General features: G+C 44.7%; 1 protein-coding gene across 8 annotated transcripts in view; it reads left to right on the forward strand.

Annotated features, from left to right (window-relative positions):
• Nhsl2 (NHS-like 2) overlaps positions 1–18,567 on the forward strand; it is a 239,526-nt gene that overhangs the window by 164,042 nt on the left and 56,917 nt on the right. For 2 of the 8 annotated variants that reach the window (XM_087599928.1, XM_087599930.1), the window contains exon 1: positions 602–1,081. In XM_087599928.1, coding sequence (XP_087456054.1) covers positions 1,039–1,081 — 43 coding nt within the window. In that variant the 5' untranslated portion in view covers positions 602–1,038. 8 annotated transcript variants of the gene reach the window in all.

Here is an 18,567-nt window from a genome sequence, read left to right on the forward strand (position 1 = left end):
AATCGGCTCCTGGCCCACATGTCTTGTTTTTGTGTCCTTGTCTTCTAAGCGCACAGAAACAAATGTGAACAAGTTGTGTTCTCAGTACTTAAAAGCCAGCAACTCTTTCATGCTTTGTGCTCCAGGAAACAGGCTTTGCTAGAATCTGTGATGTGCTGTATGATGGAGGTCACCAATGATGGTTGGCAGTCTTCTCCTGATTCCACAGAGTGGCATTGGATTCCAAGTCCTATTGTCCTCTGGCACAAGTACCTTAGGGAGAGCCCCTGTCTCTAGGTGAGCTTCATTCGCTTTCCTAAGACCTGCCATCTAGGATGCTGTACATTGGAGAGTCCAGATTGCTGTAGGGTCCTTGCTAAGAGCTGGAGAAACTGAATTGAGTTACACCCAGCTATAGTTTACAGACTTGTTCCAGGCCAAGAGGGAAAGCGTGTGTGCTTAAGAGACTTGCAAAAAACAGGGCCTATCTCTGTGCACGTCTCTCCTCTGGGAAGGAAGGGGCCTGCATGGTGACAATAGACCAGGGCGCTGACTCAGACAGCCAGTTCCTGTTCATTTCCCCTCTCAGCGGGACAGCCGCTGAGCAGGAGGTCAGCCCTCCATGAGGCTGGGACTCAGCCTCTGGCTGAGAGCTTAGATCCTAACCTAGAGAAAGATAAACCTGACTCACAGACAGCTCCCTTCACTGTCCATCAGCTGTGTCTGGGGCGAACAGGACCATTGAGGTCATAGGTGGAGAGCCAGGGGTTTGAAAAGAGAAAGGCGAAAGTCCCATTTTGAATCCAGGATTGCTTTTCCTGGACTGGACTGCCCAGGAACTTCACTGGGCAATGTGATTAATAGGGACAAACTGACACAGCCGGAGTGCTGGGAACTGGCTAAGGACGTGACCCTCGGTTCTCTACTGAGGAACCTAGGGACAGGTTTGGAGTCACGTGGAGCCCCTGGGCTCTGGGCTCCCAGAGTGAGTCTGGCACACAGTTCTCTGTTGTGTGAGAATTGGCTGGAAGTGGATCCTTGGGTTTCCACACCACTACGATGGAGAGAGGAGAGTCTCTTACCCTCTTCTGGAGCCGGGGAGGTGAGTTGTTGGGAAAGGGGGGGTGGCCAACTTGGAGCGGAGAGGGAAGAGAGGGAGACCCTTAGTTCTAGAGAGGTACAGGGAGGGGCAGAGGGGAGACTTGGAAAAATGCTACAAAGCGGCTTTGCAATTGGGTGGTTCTGGATATAAAAGGGTGGATGTGATCACATCCTAACCCTGCTATCTTGGGAACATAAGGGATTGTAAAATTGACTGAGGAATTGTGTGCATATGTATACATATCTCTTAGCTTCTTTGAGTCAACTTAACGTAGATTCTCTTTCAGTTTAATCTCAGTCAATTTGGGGAGTCCTCTAGGACTTCTACTAAAATGCCAGATTTGCTTTTACAAAACATGGTCACTGGGAGAGGCAGGTAAAAGGGCGTTCGTCACTGGTCATTTCCACATGTGTTTCCTAATGCAGTCTAGACTCCGTTCAAGCCAGACCTCCTGGCAGTAAGATAAGTGCAGGCTCCTGGGCCACGCTGGGAACTTTGTCTGGCTTCTGCAAGGAGAACCGGTCGGGATAGGGAATGTAACATGGCAGGTCTGAGTCTTGAAACATCAGAGAAGTTGTGTTGGTGGCAGCTGGCAGGACGAAACGCAAGTGAGTCCATGAGGTGCCTCTGGGGCTCTAGTCAGCCCTTTGTAGCTGGAGCGTGTTCAAAAAGTATTTATGAGCTCTTAAAATGATTAGAAAAGCAGAGAGATGCAATTTAAAAAAAAAAGTAATGTGAGGACCATGTATTACAGCCTGGTGTGAAGAGAAAAGTGATGTTTGGTCTAGGGGTCTTTGAGGGGTTGTCACAGGGTGAAGTGACCAGATGGAGTCTCTGTAAAGCCTCCCATGTCACAATTGGGGCCTATAGACAAGAAGGGGTTTCCTAACAGGCTCTGCAGAGATACATGACAGCTAGAGGAGCAAACGTTCAGCGCCCTTGGAGGGGTTGTCTTCTCCCCAGTCAGAGTGGGATCCTTTGATGGGAAGCAGGCCGGTCTCCCTCTTCTGCAGGAAGGAGACAGAAGGGGGGCAGCTTCACCTGGGATGTAGGCCCAGCCCAAGGCTGCAGTTGCTGCCCCCCCCCCCCCCCGCTCCACAGCGGCTCCTCTGGTTGCAGCCCCCTCATTTCCCTCCCTCACACTGGGCTCCCTGCTTCCACTCTCCATCACTTCCCCCACTCCGCAGCCAAGGGTGTCTTTTCAAACAAACCAGACCCTGCTGCTGCTCAAAATCCTCCAACCGCCTCCCCTCACCCCCTGGTGAAAGTCCCCATTTCTTTTTCTTCTCTATTGGCTCCTTTCTCTAAAAACAGAACAGAGATAAGATTATTTCTCACTCTAATACCGCTCTGACATTTCATAAATCTATGTCCCAGACAACTGGAAAGGGCTATATTTAACCTTGCATCTTGTAGCTTTTAATGGAGGGACTTGCTGAAGGATCTGCCTTCTAACACCACAGGAGACCCAAGGCTCGTCTTTATTCTCTGCTAGTCTAGCCAGCAACCTGGAAGGCCAGAGCAGTCCTACTTTCTAATAACATGACCCTTTTTCCATCCTCAAGCACCCCTATCCCCTCTGTCCGTAAGAGAAGAAGGTCCCTGCCCCACCTTCTAGAGTGTGTGTGCCCTTGACTTTCTTATCTGCAGGTACTCTCGTTGACCACACAGTCTAAGTGGGGCGGCTGATGAGCACAGGCTAGGACAGCATACAGGTATGGTCTGGGCTAGGAGCTGGGCTAGGAAACAGAGCCAGGAGAGAAGGACACGTGTTGCCATGGATCTGGTTGTGCCACAGACTGGGAGGAGAAGCGATTCTAAGTAAGGTGTTACCAGAAGCATTGTGTATATTGGCTAATGTGACCATCACAAGAGTCCTATGAAATAGGCTTAGACTCAAAGGAATTAAGGGATATGTCCAAAGTCATATCTGTCAAGAAAATGGCAGCTGGGGTCACAAAGTCTACTCACTTTATTCTGACCCAGGATATCCCTGATTGAATTGGTCCTGCCCCTTGGAACAGTCCTTATGGTCACTCCCTGCTGGAGTCCTTGGCAGACTCTTGCTGCACTGCCAGGCATTTTGGCCCAGGCCCACCTTCATTTCTACCCCAAGCCAAGGAGTCCAGCCTGGTAGTTGGGTTTTCTTGTCGTTGTGTCATGGTGAATTTTGTTTTGCTTTGTTGGGAAAGAATCTTACAGTGTAACCCAGACTGGCCTCAAACTTGAGGCTCTCCTGTCCCAGCCTCTGGAGTGCTGGGGTTGCAAGTGGGTGGCACCGTGCCTGGCGGCTTCCCTGCTCTCGGGTCTTGAGGCTGATTTTTCTCCTACTGTTCTCATCTGCCTTGCTGATAATCGCTCCTTGGACCACTACTAAAGCAGTACACTATACTCCATCTCTCCGTAGCTGCCGTCAACACTGCCAACACTAATGCTTTCTGTGGCCTGGGACAAATTTGGTTCCCCATTTTGTCCCTGTTTCTTCAGCTGCAATGTGGGGTGGAGGAAATTCTCTAAAGGTACTTGTCTGAGTTTGGGTGCCAAGGGTCTTGTCCCCTGGTCATCCCCACCCCTGCTGCTTAGTGGTATTGGGATAAAGCTCAGTACGGCTGTAGGTTTTGAAATCTTTGCTGAGCCAAGTTATTGCTCCAGAGCCAATCCACAAAGCAACAGCTCAGTGACAACAGCCACATGTGCAGGCTCTTTTCTTGTTTACCAACTTTTCACAGTGGGCAGTGTGTGTGGTGGTGGTGGTGGAGTGGGCTTCCAAGGCTATTTTCATGGGACACCGTACTGCTGCAAAGAACACTGAATTACATGGTGAGAAAATGATTCTCTCTCCCACTTTCTGATTACCTTAAGGAGAAAGTCTCAGTGTGGTACTATTCTTCGACCTCTATAATGCTTGCTAATCTTCTGCTCTAACAAAGCTAGACCTGCCTCGGGCTCAAATACAGGGACAGGCGACAGCATCTACTCAGAATTTTAATTACTGTGCTCTGTTTCTATTGCAATTCTTTTTACAGTTGCTTTCTAATTATGGCAAGTGATACTTCTTTGCTCTCTGTTTTTGTGTTGCTTGCTTCTATGTTTGTTAAAGGCAATGCCGGGGGATCAACCAAGGACCTAGCATGTGTGTGCAATCCATCACTGAGATCCATCTCCAGTCCGTGGGTTATCATTGTTTTGGGAGGTCACCATTTAAAACTTATTTCAACATAATTTTATCACTATTATTTTATAATTTTTGAGCAGGGAGAATGTACACTTATTAAGAGAAAAGAGGGGGGGAGTCCTTAAGGATCGGAGAGATTCCAAGAGAAAAAATACTTTATTTATTTGTTTTGTATTTGAGACAGAATCTCATAATGTAGCCCTTGCTAGCCTGTAACTTGCTATGATGTAGACAAGGCTGGCCTCATATTCACAAAGACCCCCCCCACTTCCAAATGCTGGGGTTAAAGGTATGCGTCACTACTACACTCTGCTTACTCTATTTTTGATGCAGTTTTATGTCTATCAGTCTGCCTTCAAACTTGCTGTCTAGACAAGGATGACGTTGAACTCCTGATTCTCCTTCCTCTCCTGAGTTTTGGATTTTGTGTACTACCATACCCAATTCTATATAAAGTGTGTGTGTGTGTGTGTGTGTGTGTGTGTGTGTGTGTGTGTGTGTACATAATACATCTATAGTTCTCTTGGAAGGCAGAGACGGGGTCCCCACAGCAAGCTAGTTGGCATCAATAGAGGATACGGATTTGGGTTTGATTCAGAGACCCTGCCTCAGCAAATAAAATAGAAAGTTGACCAAAGATGATTCTTCCCATTGACCTCAAGTCTTTGTGTGTGTTTGCATGCACATACATGTGTGTGTACTTATTTACACATGTGAAAACAAAAGGGCAGGAAAACACTAAAAAAGGTTTCCAGCCAGATGTGCTGGCACACACCTTTAATCCCAGAATTCCAGAGGCAGAGGCAGGCAGATTTGAGTTAGGGGCCGGCCTGGTCTACATAGCAAGTTCCAGGACAGCCAAGGATATATAGAAAGACTTTGTCTCTAAAAGAGAAAAAAGGAAAGAAAGGAAGGAAGGAAGGAAGAAAGCTATATAGATGAATAAATAAACAAAATACATTTTTAAAAAGTTTTCAAAAATATAAAAACATTTAGAGGAAAAAGACTAACTAAATAGAACCACTGATCCTAAAACCTGCAGGAATGGAACCAAAAATGGCTGCAGCATGATCCATTCCGGAATGTGCTATTCATTCCACAGACATCTCTGGAGTGGCAGCTATCGAAGGCTTTGCACAACTTTCCTCTGCTCTCTTAGACTTTATTGCCCCATTCCTTCTAATCCCAGACTCCTTTGTGCATCTTAGCTCGCTGTTCCCTGTCTGAAATGTCTCTCACACGTCCCTGTTCTATCAAACCTCAGCTCATCGTTCAAGACTCAGTTTGAGCAGCTCTTCCTCCAGGAAGCCTTCTTCTGAATGCCCAAGTGGAGTTCTGCTCCCAGGCATGCACACATCTCTACTGTAGCCTCTTTCACATCGATGGACGCATTTATTTGCAGACCTGAGTCTCCTTCCTGCCCTTTAGGGTTCCAAAAACACTTTCTAAGGAAAACTTGGAGGGTGGGGTGAGGATAAAAATGTAACTGCAAGTGAAGCCTGTGACAGTGACTGGACTCTGGGGACTGTTTGGCTCCTGGGATCATTTGGACTGGAGACTGCCCAGATTCAGAGGCAATACTCACACGGACTACAAATCCAGTCAAGGGAATGTCTTTGAGGAGCTGTTACAGGTTACGTGTAGGAAGATTATTAGAGTATCTTTGGGAATTGCCGTCTGAAGTCAAAAGGAAAGCAGAATTGGTTTAAGGAAGAAGTGGGTCGGGATAGCATTTAAATGACAGCCTCAACCAACTACTTGGGGATTCTGGTGCTGGGGTGGCCAGTCACAGGTGTTCCAAGCTCTTCTTGCAGATGGAGAAGATGGGGTATAACCTTGGGACAGGCGATGCTGTCTGAAGAGGAGACCCTTGCAGTTCCCAGGGAGGGCTATTAACTTAAATCAGACTTGTTGGCCGAGGGAGTAAGATGCAGTCACAAAGGGGAATCTGAATGGTGCATCACAGTGTCTGCCACAGAGATCTAGTCAGGGCCCTGAGACTGTAGTGCTGGGGAAACAGTAAAAAGAAAAAAAAGTAGTTTGGAGGACAGACTGGCTAGGCTGGGAGGTTCAGGCCATAATCCCAGTTATTGGAGTGGCTGAGGCAGGAGGGTCACAAATACAGAACCAGTCAGGGCCACAGAGAGAGTTCAAGTCCAGCCTGGACCATTTAACAAGACCCTGACTCAGACATAACAAGTAGAAAATGGCCAGGGATGTAGCTCAGTGGTAGAGCACTTGGCTACCGTGCATGGCATGAGGAAGCAGTGACGTCAGTCCCAATATCAAAATCATCTCCCCCACAACAACAAAACCCTGGGTTTGCTATTCCAGTCACTGTGCTTAGAGGACATAGAGACAAGAAAGTCACAAGGAGCTTCTGGTATAATTGGGGCAGAAAATATTTAAAAGGGACTATTGAGAGCAATGTGCAAAGTGTTCCCCCTGTGATGTGTACCAAAAGACCAGGCTGTCTTAACACTTTGTTCTTGCTCTCTCTTGGAGACCTTATTATCTGGGTCTTCCCATAAAGCATGATTATTGGCCTCAATCTACACAGGTGAAAAATGAGATCCAGAGATTTGCTTCAGTCTTCTCTGCAGGTCAGATTCCGCCCCCCCACCCCCAAGCTGGGACGCCTCCAGCACAGTGTGCAGTCACAGCCTGTGCCCTCTCCCCAGCACCACCTGCCCCCTCAAAGACACATGCAGCCCTCTGCAGTTTGCAAAGTGCTTATTACATATATTTTATCTTGACACAAGCCTGCAAGATAGCAAAATAACGGTGTCAGAAGAAAGCAGATTTCTACCTTTGTTTTCTTAACCTGCCTGATACGCAGTTCAGAAATAGATATATTCCGATCATATTTCTGTCAGAGACGTTCGTTTTTATTCTGCTTTTCTTTGCCTGCACATTCTTAACCACCTGTGAAATTCTTCCATTGCATTCATCTGTTCCTCCATATCTTGTCTCAAAAGTGAGAAAATTGTCATCAAAATCAAGTTACTTCCTTTTAAGCTGTGAGGGGAGAAATAGAGGCTTCATAATTTTTCAGCCTTCTCCAAAAGCAGATGTTCTTGGTTTGAAACATGAAAAATATATGAGATGGAGAATACATCTGGTTTTATGTGTGATTAGTGCTCTGTGAGAGCTTTCTCTTTTTTTCTTAATTTTTTTGACATTTTTTATTTCACGAGTGTTAGGGATGCCACGATGTGTCATGTGATGGACAGAGGGCAGATTGTGGCTATCTGTTCTCTCCTTCCATTGTGGGCTCTAAGGATCAAACTCAGGTCATCAAGCTTGGTTGCAAGTGCTTTTATTCACTGAACCAGTATTATTGCCTGCACAGAATAGCTTTCTAGTTGAAGGAGTGGTACTACACTTAGAGGCCACCAAAAAGCCCTATTTGAGGAGCTGGGGCTCTCTCAGTTCCTTCCTCAGCGCCCCATGACCATGCTCTCTTTCCTTTTGTATCCAGCCTCCTCTTCATACCCCAGGCCAAGCCTCTTTCTCTTCATTCCCTGTCTAAAAGATTCCTCAGAATCTCCCATCAAATGCCAGTGAACATAGATTTTGAGGTTAAAAATATGAGAGAAAATTCATTCATCTCTCCCAGTGGGTTTTATTGTAGTGTACCTGGTCTCAGAGTTTCTCTAAAACAAAGCTTTTCTCTAGGGTTTTCATAGCAGACAATCACCCTAGCAGCAGTTCTGTGTTTACAGGAGAAAAGTCTTCATACATTCCCAGCAGAAACGAATACGCATGTTCCGTGGCCCTGCCTGATTTTCACATGACTTCATTTCCCATCACTGTGACAGGACCCTAATTTAAATTTCCTTTCTCTTTGGAATTACCAAAATACTCTGCTGGCCTCTCAGTCAAGCAGGGTGGAGGGTTCATTTCCTTTACTTCCTTGTAGGGAGAGTGTAGTAAGTAATGGGGGCCAAGTTGGAGATCAAGGGTCAGTGTTTGGTTTTAAAGATTAGCAAAGTCAACAAATGATCCTTATCAAAGTGTAATTTTCAAAGAGTTAAAGCATGAACTCATCCAAAACTATATTTGGATGAGATGTCCAAGATTTGTTTAACTTACTAATGAAGGAACCAGCATCATGATAAAGCTGGTTTGAAAAACTATGTAAAGGCTGGGGAGATGGTGTAGTGGGTTAGGTACCATGCAAGTGTGAGGACTTGAGTTTGAATCCCCAGTACACACATAAATGCCAGGCAGGTATGGCAGCCTATTTGGAATCCCCAGAACAAGCTGACTAGCTAGACTAGCAAAATTGTTAAACTCTAGGTTCAGGAAGACACTCTGCCTCAGTAGAAAAAGTACACAGAGATCAAAGAAGACACCCAACTTCAACCTCTGGCTTCCACACACATGCATATACATATATACATAGACATACACATGGAGAGAGAGAGAGAGAGAGAGAGAGAGAGAGAGAGAGAGAGAGAGAGAGAGAGAGAGAGAAATACATGGGAATTAAACATACAATTACCTCAAAAAGAGACTGGTATGATGGCTCAGTGGTTAAGAGCATTTGCTCTTCCTGCAGAAGATCCTGGTTCAATTCCCAACACCCACACCATGGCTCACAGCTATCTGTAACTCCAGTTCCAGGGGATCCATTTGCTCTTCTGGCCTCTGGGCACTGCACACAAGTGGTGCACAGATATACATTCAGGCAAAACACCCATATATTTAATTTTTTCTTAAAGAATTATCTCAAAAAGTTAATAATTACCACATAACCTAGAAGTTCCACTTGTAGGTACATACTCCATGGAACTGAGAACACTTGAACAGATATCTGTACATGAATGATCTGAACATGAATGTTCATGGCAGCAGTATTCACAATGGAAAGTTCAAAATAACCCAAATGGCTATCAATGAGAAGTAAAATGCTGTGCTCTATGTAGGAAATGGATTATTTGACTATAAAATGAAGTTCAAATACGTGCTATAATATGAATAAGTCCTGACATTATCCTAACTGGATGAAGCAAAACCTAAAGAACGAATTTTGTGTAATCCCATTTACATGAAGTATCTTGAATAGGCAAATTCATAGGGGCAGAAAGTAGATTAGAAATTACCAGGGCCTGGGAGAAGGTAAGTAATGGGAAAGCTAAGGAGTAATGGAAAATTACTGCACCTTTCAAACACAGACGTTTAGTGTGTGTGTGTGTGTGTGTGTGTGTGTGTGTGTGTGTGTGCATGTGTGTGTATGTGGAAGTCAGAGAACAACTTGCAGAGCTCAGTTCTCTCCTTCCTTTACTGTGGGTTCCAGAATCAAATGGAGGTCATTAGGCTTGGAGCAGGAGCCTTAACCCACTTTCAGGCTTGGAAACTATTGCTTGATAGATATAGAGTTTCCATCTGAGATAATGAAAAATTAGGTATGGATAGTACTGGCCACTTTACAGCATCAACTTCTTAAAATACTTTTAAGGAAGGGTGGCTAGAGAGTTGATGGCTTAGCTGTTAAGAGTACATAGTGCAAAAAAAATATCTGACAAAAAAAAAAAAGAGTACATAGTGCAGGGGTTGGGGATTTAGCTCAGTGGTAGAGCACTTGCCTAGCAAGCGCAAGGCCCTGGGTTCGGTCCCCAGCTCCGGGGGAAAAAAAAAAAAGAAAAAGAAAAAAAGAGTACATAGTGCTGTTGCAGAGGATCTGAGGTAGCTCCCAGCTCCGGAGGGATATGACACCTCTGGCCTTCATGGGCACCTGCACTCATATGCATAGACACACACATAAAGAGCCCACATGATGGTTCACAACTACACATAAATTCAGTTCCGAGGGATCTGATATGCTCCTCTGACTGCTTAAGGAACCAAGTACACATGTGGAACACATACATACATGCAGGAAAGCATTCACACATGAAGGAGGAGGGGGGAGGAGGACGAGGAGAAGGAGGAGGAGGAAGAGGAGGAGGAGGAGGAGGAGGAGGAGGAGGAGGAGGAGGAGGAGAAGAAGAAGAAGAAGAAGAAGAAGAAGAAGAAGAAGAAGAAGAAGAAGAAGAAGAAGAAGAAGAAGAAGAAGAAGAAAATGGATACATCTAATAATTTTTTAAAAAGAACTAGAATACAGCTACATGGTGGAAGTCGTGCCTAGCACCTCAACCAAAAATATTTTTAGAAGTAGATATGAGAGCCTTGAAAAGAAAATTGAAGTACGATTAAAATGGTTGTTCTACAAGATAATATAACTATAATTTTGGGGGACTACTTTTCCTGCTGAACAGAATTAATTTTAACCGCTATCAGACAAAAATCATTTGCAGCTTATCATTCTCCCACAAGTTAACTCATGACTTCACAGAGTCTGGGCCTGAAGTAAAAGTGCCTAATAATCTCGAGTTCTTCAGATGGTGTGCTCACCTTTACCTGAGGGTTGGTCAGTGATCTTTTCTGTGTTATCATGATTTACATGGTTTTTACTTCTTTCTTTCTCTTCCTTCCTTTCTTCCTCCTTCCTCTCTCCTCCTTCCCTCCCCCTCCATCCTTTCTTTCCTCTTTTCTTCCTTTCTTTCAGATAGTCTTTCCCATATTCCAGGTTAACCTCCTATTTTACAAGTAGCAGAGGTTGATCTTGAACTTCTTCTGATCCTTTGACCTGGACCTGCACAGTGCTGGACTGACAAGGATGCATCACAGCAACACACTCTGTTTATAGTAAGGATCCAACCCAAGGCTTCCTGCATAGTAGGCCAACACTCTTCCAAACAAGCTACATGCCAGCTTATGTTGTTTTTCCTAATAGCACAAAGAAGGCATGACAAAAAGCAATCCCACATGAGTCTTCTGAAAAAAGCTTTTGCTTTAGCTTCAAGGCCTGACTCTCGTGGGTATTAGCATCTTGGTGACATCTTTTGGTACCACGTTTCAGACCTACTTGGGCCCATACTGAACATGACCATCAGGCTGATGACTCCTTTTGATGTACCACCCCCAACTTACTCCTGATCTATTGCACATTTCCTAGGACATCTTACAGAAGCATCTGGAATCTGGCTAGAGTTTAGAAGAGCATTCTCAAGTATCCTTCCCCTTGGTGCCAGCCAGAAGGCGTCTCCTCACCCCTGACTAGCCTGTCTTGTCTGCATACCTTTGAGCTTACAGATATTTTTACTGAATGCTCTGTTCTTACAGCCTCTTTGGCCTATGGCAATGAATCCTGAATTTCAGTTATCCATGCACATTTCAGTCACTATTTGTACTCTTTCCTTCTTTCTCTCTCTCTCTCTCTCTTTCTTTCTTTCCTTTTTCCTTTCTTTTTTGCTTTTGTATGTTTGTCTTTGGTTTTGCTTTGGGCTTTTGTTTTTTTCTTGAGATAGCATTTTGCTGTAAAATAGCCCTGACTGCTCTAGAGCTCACTATGTAGATCAAGCTGGCCTTGGACTGAGCTCACTATGTAGATCAAGCTGGCCTTGGACTCACCACACTCCCGCCCTAGCTTCCCAAGTGTGGAACCATAGCCATGTGCCATCAGGTCAGCTTATCTGTGCCATGTTCTAACTTCAAAAACACCTTTCGGGTTGGGGATTTAGCTCAGTGGTAGAGCACTTGCCTAGCAAGTGCAAGGCCCTGGGTTCGGTCCCCAGCTCTGGAAAAGAAAAAAAAAGACAAGCAGTCTGAGAACTGCACTACACTGCACAAAAACACCTTTCATTTAAAAATGTTTTTAACTTCTCAAAAGTGAAGTTAGTGTGTTAAAGAAAAAGTTCACTAGAGTACCCCCCAACCACCTCCATGTCCTGCTTGATTCTATTCTTTAAATTTGTTGTTCTCTGACAATTTCATACATGGGTGGATACTGTGTCTTGAGCATTTCACTCTTCATTGTCCTCTCTCATTCCTGAGGAAAATGGCAGCCCCCTTTTGCAGTACCCATTAACTGCCCACAGGCCTTCAGTGAGATGTGCGGCTTCATGAGCCCCTTCCCTATGTCAAAACTGTTTGCTACCTTTGGTTTCACAGGAAGATGGTGGCAGCCTTTGGGTCCTTCTACTGCTCAGTCTTCTTGTACACCTCATCAGAGCATTGATGGCAAGAGCAGTATACACTCCTAACTGCTGAGCCATCTCTCCAGCCCAATATTCATTCATGTTTAAATTTTTGATTCAGGCATTGGCTTTGCTTGTTTTCCTGGTGAGTTAAGTCCATTAACCTCTAGTCATATGCATAGTTTGTGACCATTTTCTCCCGCTCTTTCTTTTGTTTCTTTACTCTTGGTTACCTCCTTTGCTATGGAGATTCTTTTGCATTAGACATAATTCCATTTGCTATATTTTATTTTTTGAGATTTTATTTTTTTATGTGCATGGGTATTTTGCCTGCATATATGTCTGCGCACTGCCTGTGTGCAGTGTCGGCAGAGGCCAGAAGAGGGCACTGGATGGATGTTAGCTGCCATGCATTTTATGCGATCGAGGGTTTTGCCTGCCCATGTATGTATGTATGTATGTATGTATGTATGTATGTATTTATGTACTATTGTTATTATTGTACTATTATTATTATTATTATTATTATTATTATTATTATTATTATTTACACCACATGCATGCTTGGTGTTCACGGAGGTCATAAGGGAGAATCTGATTCCCTGGAACTGGTGTTATAGAAGGTAGTAAACATCAATGCTGAGAATTGGACCTGGGTCCTCTGCAAAAGCAGCAAGTGCTCTTAACTGTTGAGCCATCTCTCAAGTCCCTGCTTATGAGTCTCGAGCTAAGTTTGGACTGTCCAAGTCAATGCACAGCCAGGCTCCCCAAACAGTTCTACTTAGTGATGATTCAAAAGTACAAGGGAAGCCTTTCTTTCAGCTGGTTGTTTAGCATGGAGACAAGGCAAGGCATCTCCTCTGTCTGCCAATGTTCTTCAGTTTTTGTGACTGTCACCCTCATACTGGAGCGTGTCTGTCCATTGAGGGACCTAAGTATGTTGAGTCAAATATGAAGTGTGCTTGGGGTAAATGTTCGCTCCAACCTTACATGCAGTCACACCTTTTTCTGTGAGTTTACTACTGCAAAGTAGTACAGTGAAGCTCTCTTTCTAAGCTTCCAACAGCCTTGCAAATGTGGAGCTCTGGCCTGGTCCCTACCTGTCATTAGCAAGATTCTCTCCATCTAAGGCAAAGACATTTACAAGTTACCTCCATGGTATCTAGCTCTGTAATATAAATGGCATTATTTCTTTTGCCCAGGAGAATAGGATAGGTAGATGAGAAAGCCTTCTTAGTCCTCCTTCTTCTAAAGTCCATGACATTCTATGAGGTAGATGATTCTCTGGTGGTTTATCTGTCCCAACCCCCTTTGATGGAAACAGGGTGACAGCAAAGTCACCCTATTCTTAGTAGTGGGCAGTGAGCATCCTTGTGCATTTATCTGTGCACACAGGCAAGTGTTCTCCTAGTATAGCTTTATGCAAGTTCAGCTATTAGATCAAATAGGGCATGGACAAGTACATTGGCTAAGCACCAAAATATTGCCCTCAAAAGGGGTCTAGGGGGGTAGCTTGGTGATAGATACTTGCCTACCATGCACAGGCCTTGAGTTCCATCATCAGTGTGATAAAATAAAAGTTACACTCTCACTCTTTCCTGCAGCTATTGTGTTCCTACATATTCAGGCTACAACTTTCCTATGAATGAACCATGTCAAATAAACTATGAATATTCATAATGGTGTAGCACGGTTTCTTGTTTGTTTGTTTTGAGACAGGGTTTCCTTATATATCCCACACTGGTCTTGAATTCACAGCAATTCTTCTGCCTTAGCTTCTTAAGTGCTGGGGTTACAAGTGTGCACCACCACGCCCAGATATGACAACTTGGTTATTTTTGTATGTATGCAGTGTAAGTAGGTATATGTCTGTGCATGTGTAGGTGTGTGTGCACATGTGCACACATGCATGGAGGCTAGAGGTTGATGGTCAGTGCCCCCCTCTATTGCTCTCTCTCCCGTTTTGTGAGACATGGGTCTCTCACCGAGCCTACAGTTCATCCTGGCTGGCGTTTAACCATTTGTAAAGATTTGCCTGGCCATCTGTACACCATCTTCCTTCAGCACTGGAAATACAGACATGCTATCATGCCTGGCTTTTTACAACGGTCCTTCAGAACCAAACTCAGGTCTCTTTGTTTGTGTAGCAGGCACATTACTGACTAATCCATCTCCCCCAGCTCCCGATATTATTTTCAGGAGAGAGGTGGGGAACACAGTAATAAATAAAATTGTGTGCTCCACAGTGGAATACTACATACCACCAGCTTGCCTGAAAAACGCTACCTGTATCAACATGGATGTCTCTCGCAAACATGCCATGAGGCAAAGAGAGCTCATTGTAAAAAGGTTATTTATGTACAATTAGATGTGGGTCAAAATATACAAAGCAATATGAAATAGCTTATGATTTGTGAGCACATACACAGCACCTTTTTAAGTATGCGTGTGGGACAGAGACATCCAGTTCGGGACAGCGCTTCCTCTGCAGTTGGGGAGGCACAGAAGCTTCCGCTGGGGCAAATATGGCAAAATGAATTTGTTTCTAATGGTACTTTTGCATAGCTTGAAATAGCTCAGCATCTAAAATGAGAGGGAAAAAAAGCAAGGCAGAGGCTGTTTCTGCTGCTCCTTTTTTCTTCAATAGGAGACTGGGGTGCAGGCTCTTGGATATCTGGTACCTTGGAGAGGCAGATACTCTTCACAGGAAAAGGCCTCTGAAAGTGTGCTTTCCCCAGACACTGCAATAAACCCTTGGGATGGATCGTTTGGACGATATAATTGTTGCCTTCCAAGTCCACAAGGACAGTGACTCCTGAGTTTTGTGACTGTCACCCTCATACTGGAGTCTGTTTGCCCATTGGGAGAACTCTGAGTATATTGAGCCAAATATGAAGGGTGCTTGGGGCAAATGTTCGCTCCAACCTTAGATGTGACCACACCTTTTTCTGTGAGTTTACTACTGCTTCGTGGCCCAGTGAAACAGGAGCATTCTAACACTTCCTAGGACCAGCATTTTGCCATGATGCCTGCCTCATTAAATGACACAGTGGAGTCATTGGGCCTTATCAGGACCACTGGATCTAAAGCTGAAACCAGGATGGGTGGGGAAGGCTGTCTTTCTGTGCTTGGCCCCTGTTGCCATGGGCCCTGTTGCCATGGTTCCCAAGCAGTTTCACTTATGATTTCCCTCAACCTCTTGCTTATGGCACCCATCAGCAAGCAGGACATAGAAAGTCGCTCATGCAGACCAGGAAGAAAGCTGATAACAGAAAAGACGAGCGAGGAAGGGGAGTAATTAAGCAAACACGTGGAAAGAGGAGGTGGAAGGAATTTGGTGTGAGGCCCAGAAACAGTTTGGGTTTTATGTTTTTTTTTTAATCTTTTTGAGATGTAATGAACTGAAGAGGCTGGGTCAGAATTTGCTGAGAAGTCCCCATTATGTAGCTACCATGTGGCATGGGTACAGCAACTCCATGACCTGGATTTCCAAAAAAAAAAAAAAAAAAGTCCTAGTTTTAAGGATTCTGTTCTTTGTCAGACCAAGAATCCTGATTTTTGATTCAGGAAATAAGGTCACTGTAGTTACAGTGTCTCTCTAAGTCATCCAAGAAAGCCTGATTTAGAATCCCTCCCCTGGCTGGTTGGCAGGGAGCCCCCACAGGACCTGCCTCTGGGCCCTAAAGGCCTGAGTGAAGTGGCCTCTTATTCAGCCAAGAAATATCAAAGTGCTGCGACTCCACACTGCTTTCTTCAGTTTTGTAGTTCTCCAAGGAGACAGAGCCAGAATGGCATGGCATTGTGACCCTGTCAGAGCTGCATTTCAATGCAGCTGCATTAACTCGGTGGAAGCAGTACTTGGCGCCTTGCTTTCCTCACCTATAAGATGAGAACACATAAGGCCTGTGGCAGGGTTACTCGGAGCATCAGCTGAGATGTTTGCTACCTTTAGAGTGCAGTGAGAATATTAGCGGTTACCATTCACTCCTTGGTAATCTCTGGTGGCTGAGGCAGGAGGATTGCCAAGAGTTTAAGTCTAGACTAGGCTCTATAGTGAGTTCCAGGTCAGCATGAGCTGCAGAGTGAGACCTTACCTTAGAAAGAAGAAAAGAAAAGCAAATCCACTCCTTCATTCAATAAATAAATGTGTCCTTTGTGCCAGCCATGAGGCCGAGCCTGGGGACATGAAGGTGAGCAAAAATCAGACAGGGTCCTTGCTGGCAGGACGGTTTCAAAAGAGGGTTAGGGAGACTTTTGTTAAAGATTACCTCATGCAAAGTCCAAGCAGAAGAGATATATAGCAGAAGAGTTCTTTACTTTGTGAGACAGAGTCTCGCTGTGTACAGCCATGGCTGTCCTGGAACTCTATATAGACCAGGCTGGACTTGAATTCATTAGAGATCCTATTGCCTCTGCCTATAGAGTATGGAGGATTAAAGATGTACACCACCACAGTCAGCCTGAATTCCTTTGTTTGTGTTGATTTTATTATAGATGTTTAGGTTAGCATACAAAGAGACTGTTTCGTTGTGACATTTTCTTTCGTTTTTTTTTTATCTTTATTAACTTGAGTATTTATTTACATTTCGAATGTTATTCCCTTCCTGGTTTCCTGGCCAACATCCCCCTAATCCCCCCCTCCCCTTCTATATGAGTGTTCCCCTCCCCATCCTCCCCCATTACCGCCCTCCCCCCAACAATCCCGTTCACTGGGGGTTCAGTCTTGGCAGGACCAAGGGCTTCCCCTTCCACTGGTGCTCTTACTGGGCTATTCATTGCTACCTATGAGGTCAGAGTCCAGGGTCAGTCCATGTATAGACTTTAGGTCGTGGCTTAGTCCCTGGAAGCTCTGGTTGGTTGGCATTGTTGTACATATGGGGTCTCGAGCCCCTTCAAGCTCTTCCAGTTCTTTCTCTGATTCCTTCAATGGGGGTTCCATTCTCAGTTCAGTGGTTTGCTGCTGGCATTCGCCTGTGTTTGCTGTATTCTGGCTGTGTCTCTCAGGAGCGATCTACATCCGGCTCCTGTCGGCCTGCACTTCTTTGCTTCATTCATCTTGTCTAATTGGATGGCTGTATATGTATGGGCCACATATGGGGCAGGCTCTGAATGGGTGTTCCTTCTGTGTCTGTTTTAATCTTTGCCTCCCTATTCCCTGCCAAGGGTATTCTTGTTCCCATGACATTTTCATATATGTGTCATTGTATTTTGTTCTCAGTCATTCCCTTTCCCAGTACCCTCCTTCCATGTCTCCTGCCTATCTCTGCCTGGTTCCCTAAATTGACTGCTTGCACTGGGGGCATGGCTCAGTGGAAGAATACTTGTCTAGCATGAAAGTAGTGTTGAGTTCCTATAAACAAATAGATGTTTGTGGCTGCTAGGTAGAATCCAGAAGGCAGGAGAGAGTGCTTTGGGGAATTTCTGCCCACTATGGCAGTTTATGCTAAGTAATGGTAATGCCGGTGTGTGAAATGATCAGATATGTGTAGATTTTAGAAATGGAATCAATGGAGCTGACTGAGGAATTGATTGTGGGGTGAGGAACACACAGTAGGTATTTTGACTGACAGTACATGCACGACTTAGATCACTTCGAGTAGCAGCCAGTCCCAAAGCTGCCGAGGGGCACTGTTTAAGGTTCCATGTCCCTTATGTAGAGCAGTGTGATGCTAGTCCTTCAGTCCAGAAATCAGTTGCTAGACTTCATCGTCAATAACCATTTAGTATTTTAAAAATTTGCCTTGGTGAAGAATAATAAATCCAGATATTCATCGGCTTTGCATTTGATGCAGATTTCCCTTTAAAGGTAAATCCTCCACTCCCAAGGATTGAATGGACTATTACTTTAAAAATAGCATAGTTTTCATTAAGGGAGGCTGTGGAAAACATTGTTCAGTCTACAATCTCTAGGAGGGGGAAGTATATGTGCTTTGAATTGGATTCCTTTCAAACCTTTAGCCCAATAGCTTTCTGTTCTGAGAGGCCAGAAGACAAGAGGGTCTGAAAGGGGAAGAGACAGTAAGGGCCAAGGACAAACTTGAGTCTCCTAACTGCAGGTAAGCATGCATTTGAGTTCCCAAGGAGACTTCATGCAAATGATTTATTGTCATATTTTGCAAGCTTTTGCTCCTCACTGCATTAGCTCCTTAAACCTTTCTTTTAAGCAGAGCGGGCATGGGGTTCAAATAGGCACCCAAGGCCCCTCTTTATTTGAAACTGTTTGATGTGCACTGAGAATGAGCTCAATAAAGAATGTGCTATTTTCCCACACCACTTGTCCCCGCACT

Source organism: Rattus norvegicus, chromosome X (assembly GCF_021556685.1).
Source record: "Rattus norvegicus strain SHRSP/BbbUtx chromosome X, alternate assembly SHRSP_T2T, whole genome shotgun sequence".
Classification (NCBI taxonomy): Eukaryota; Metazoa; Chordata; class Mammalia; order Rodentia; family Muridae; genus Rattus; species Rattus norvegicus.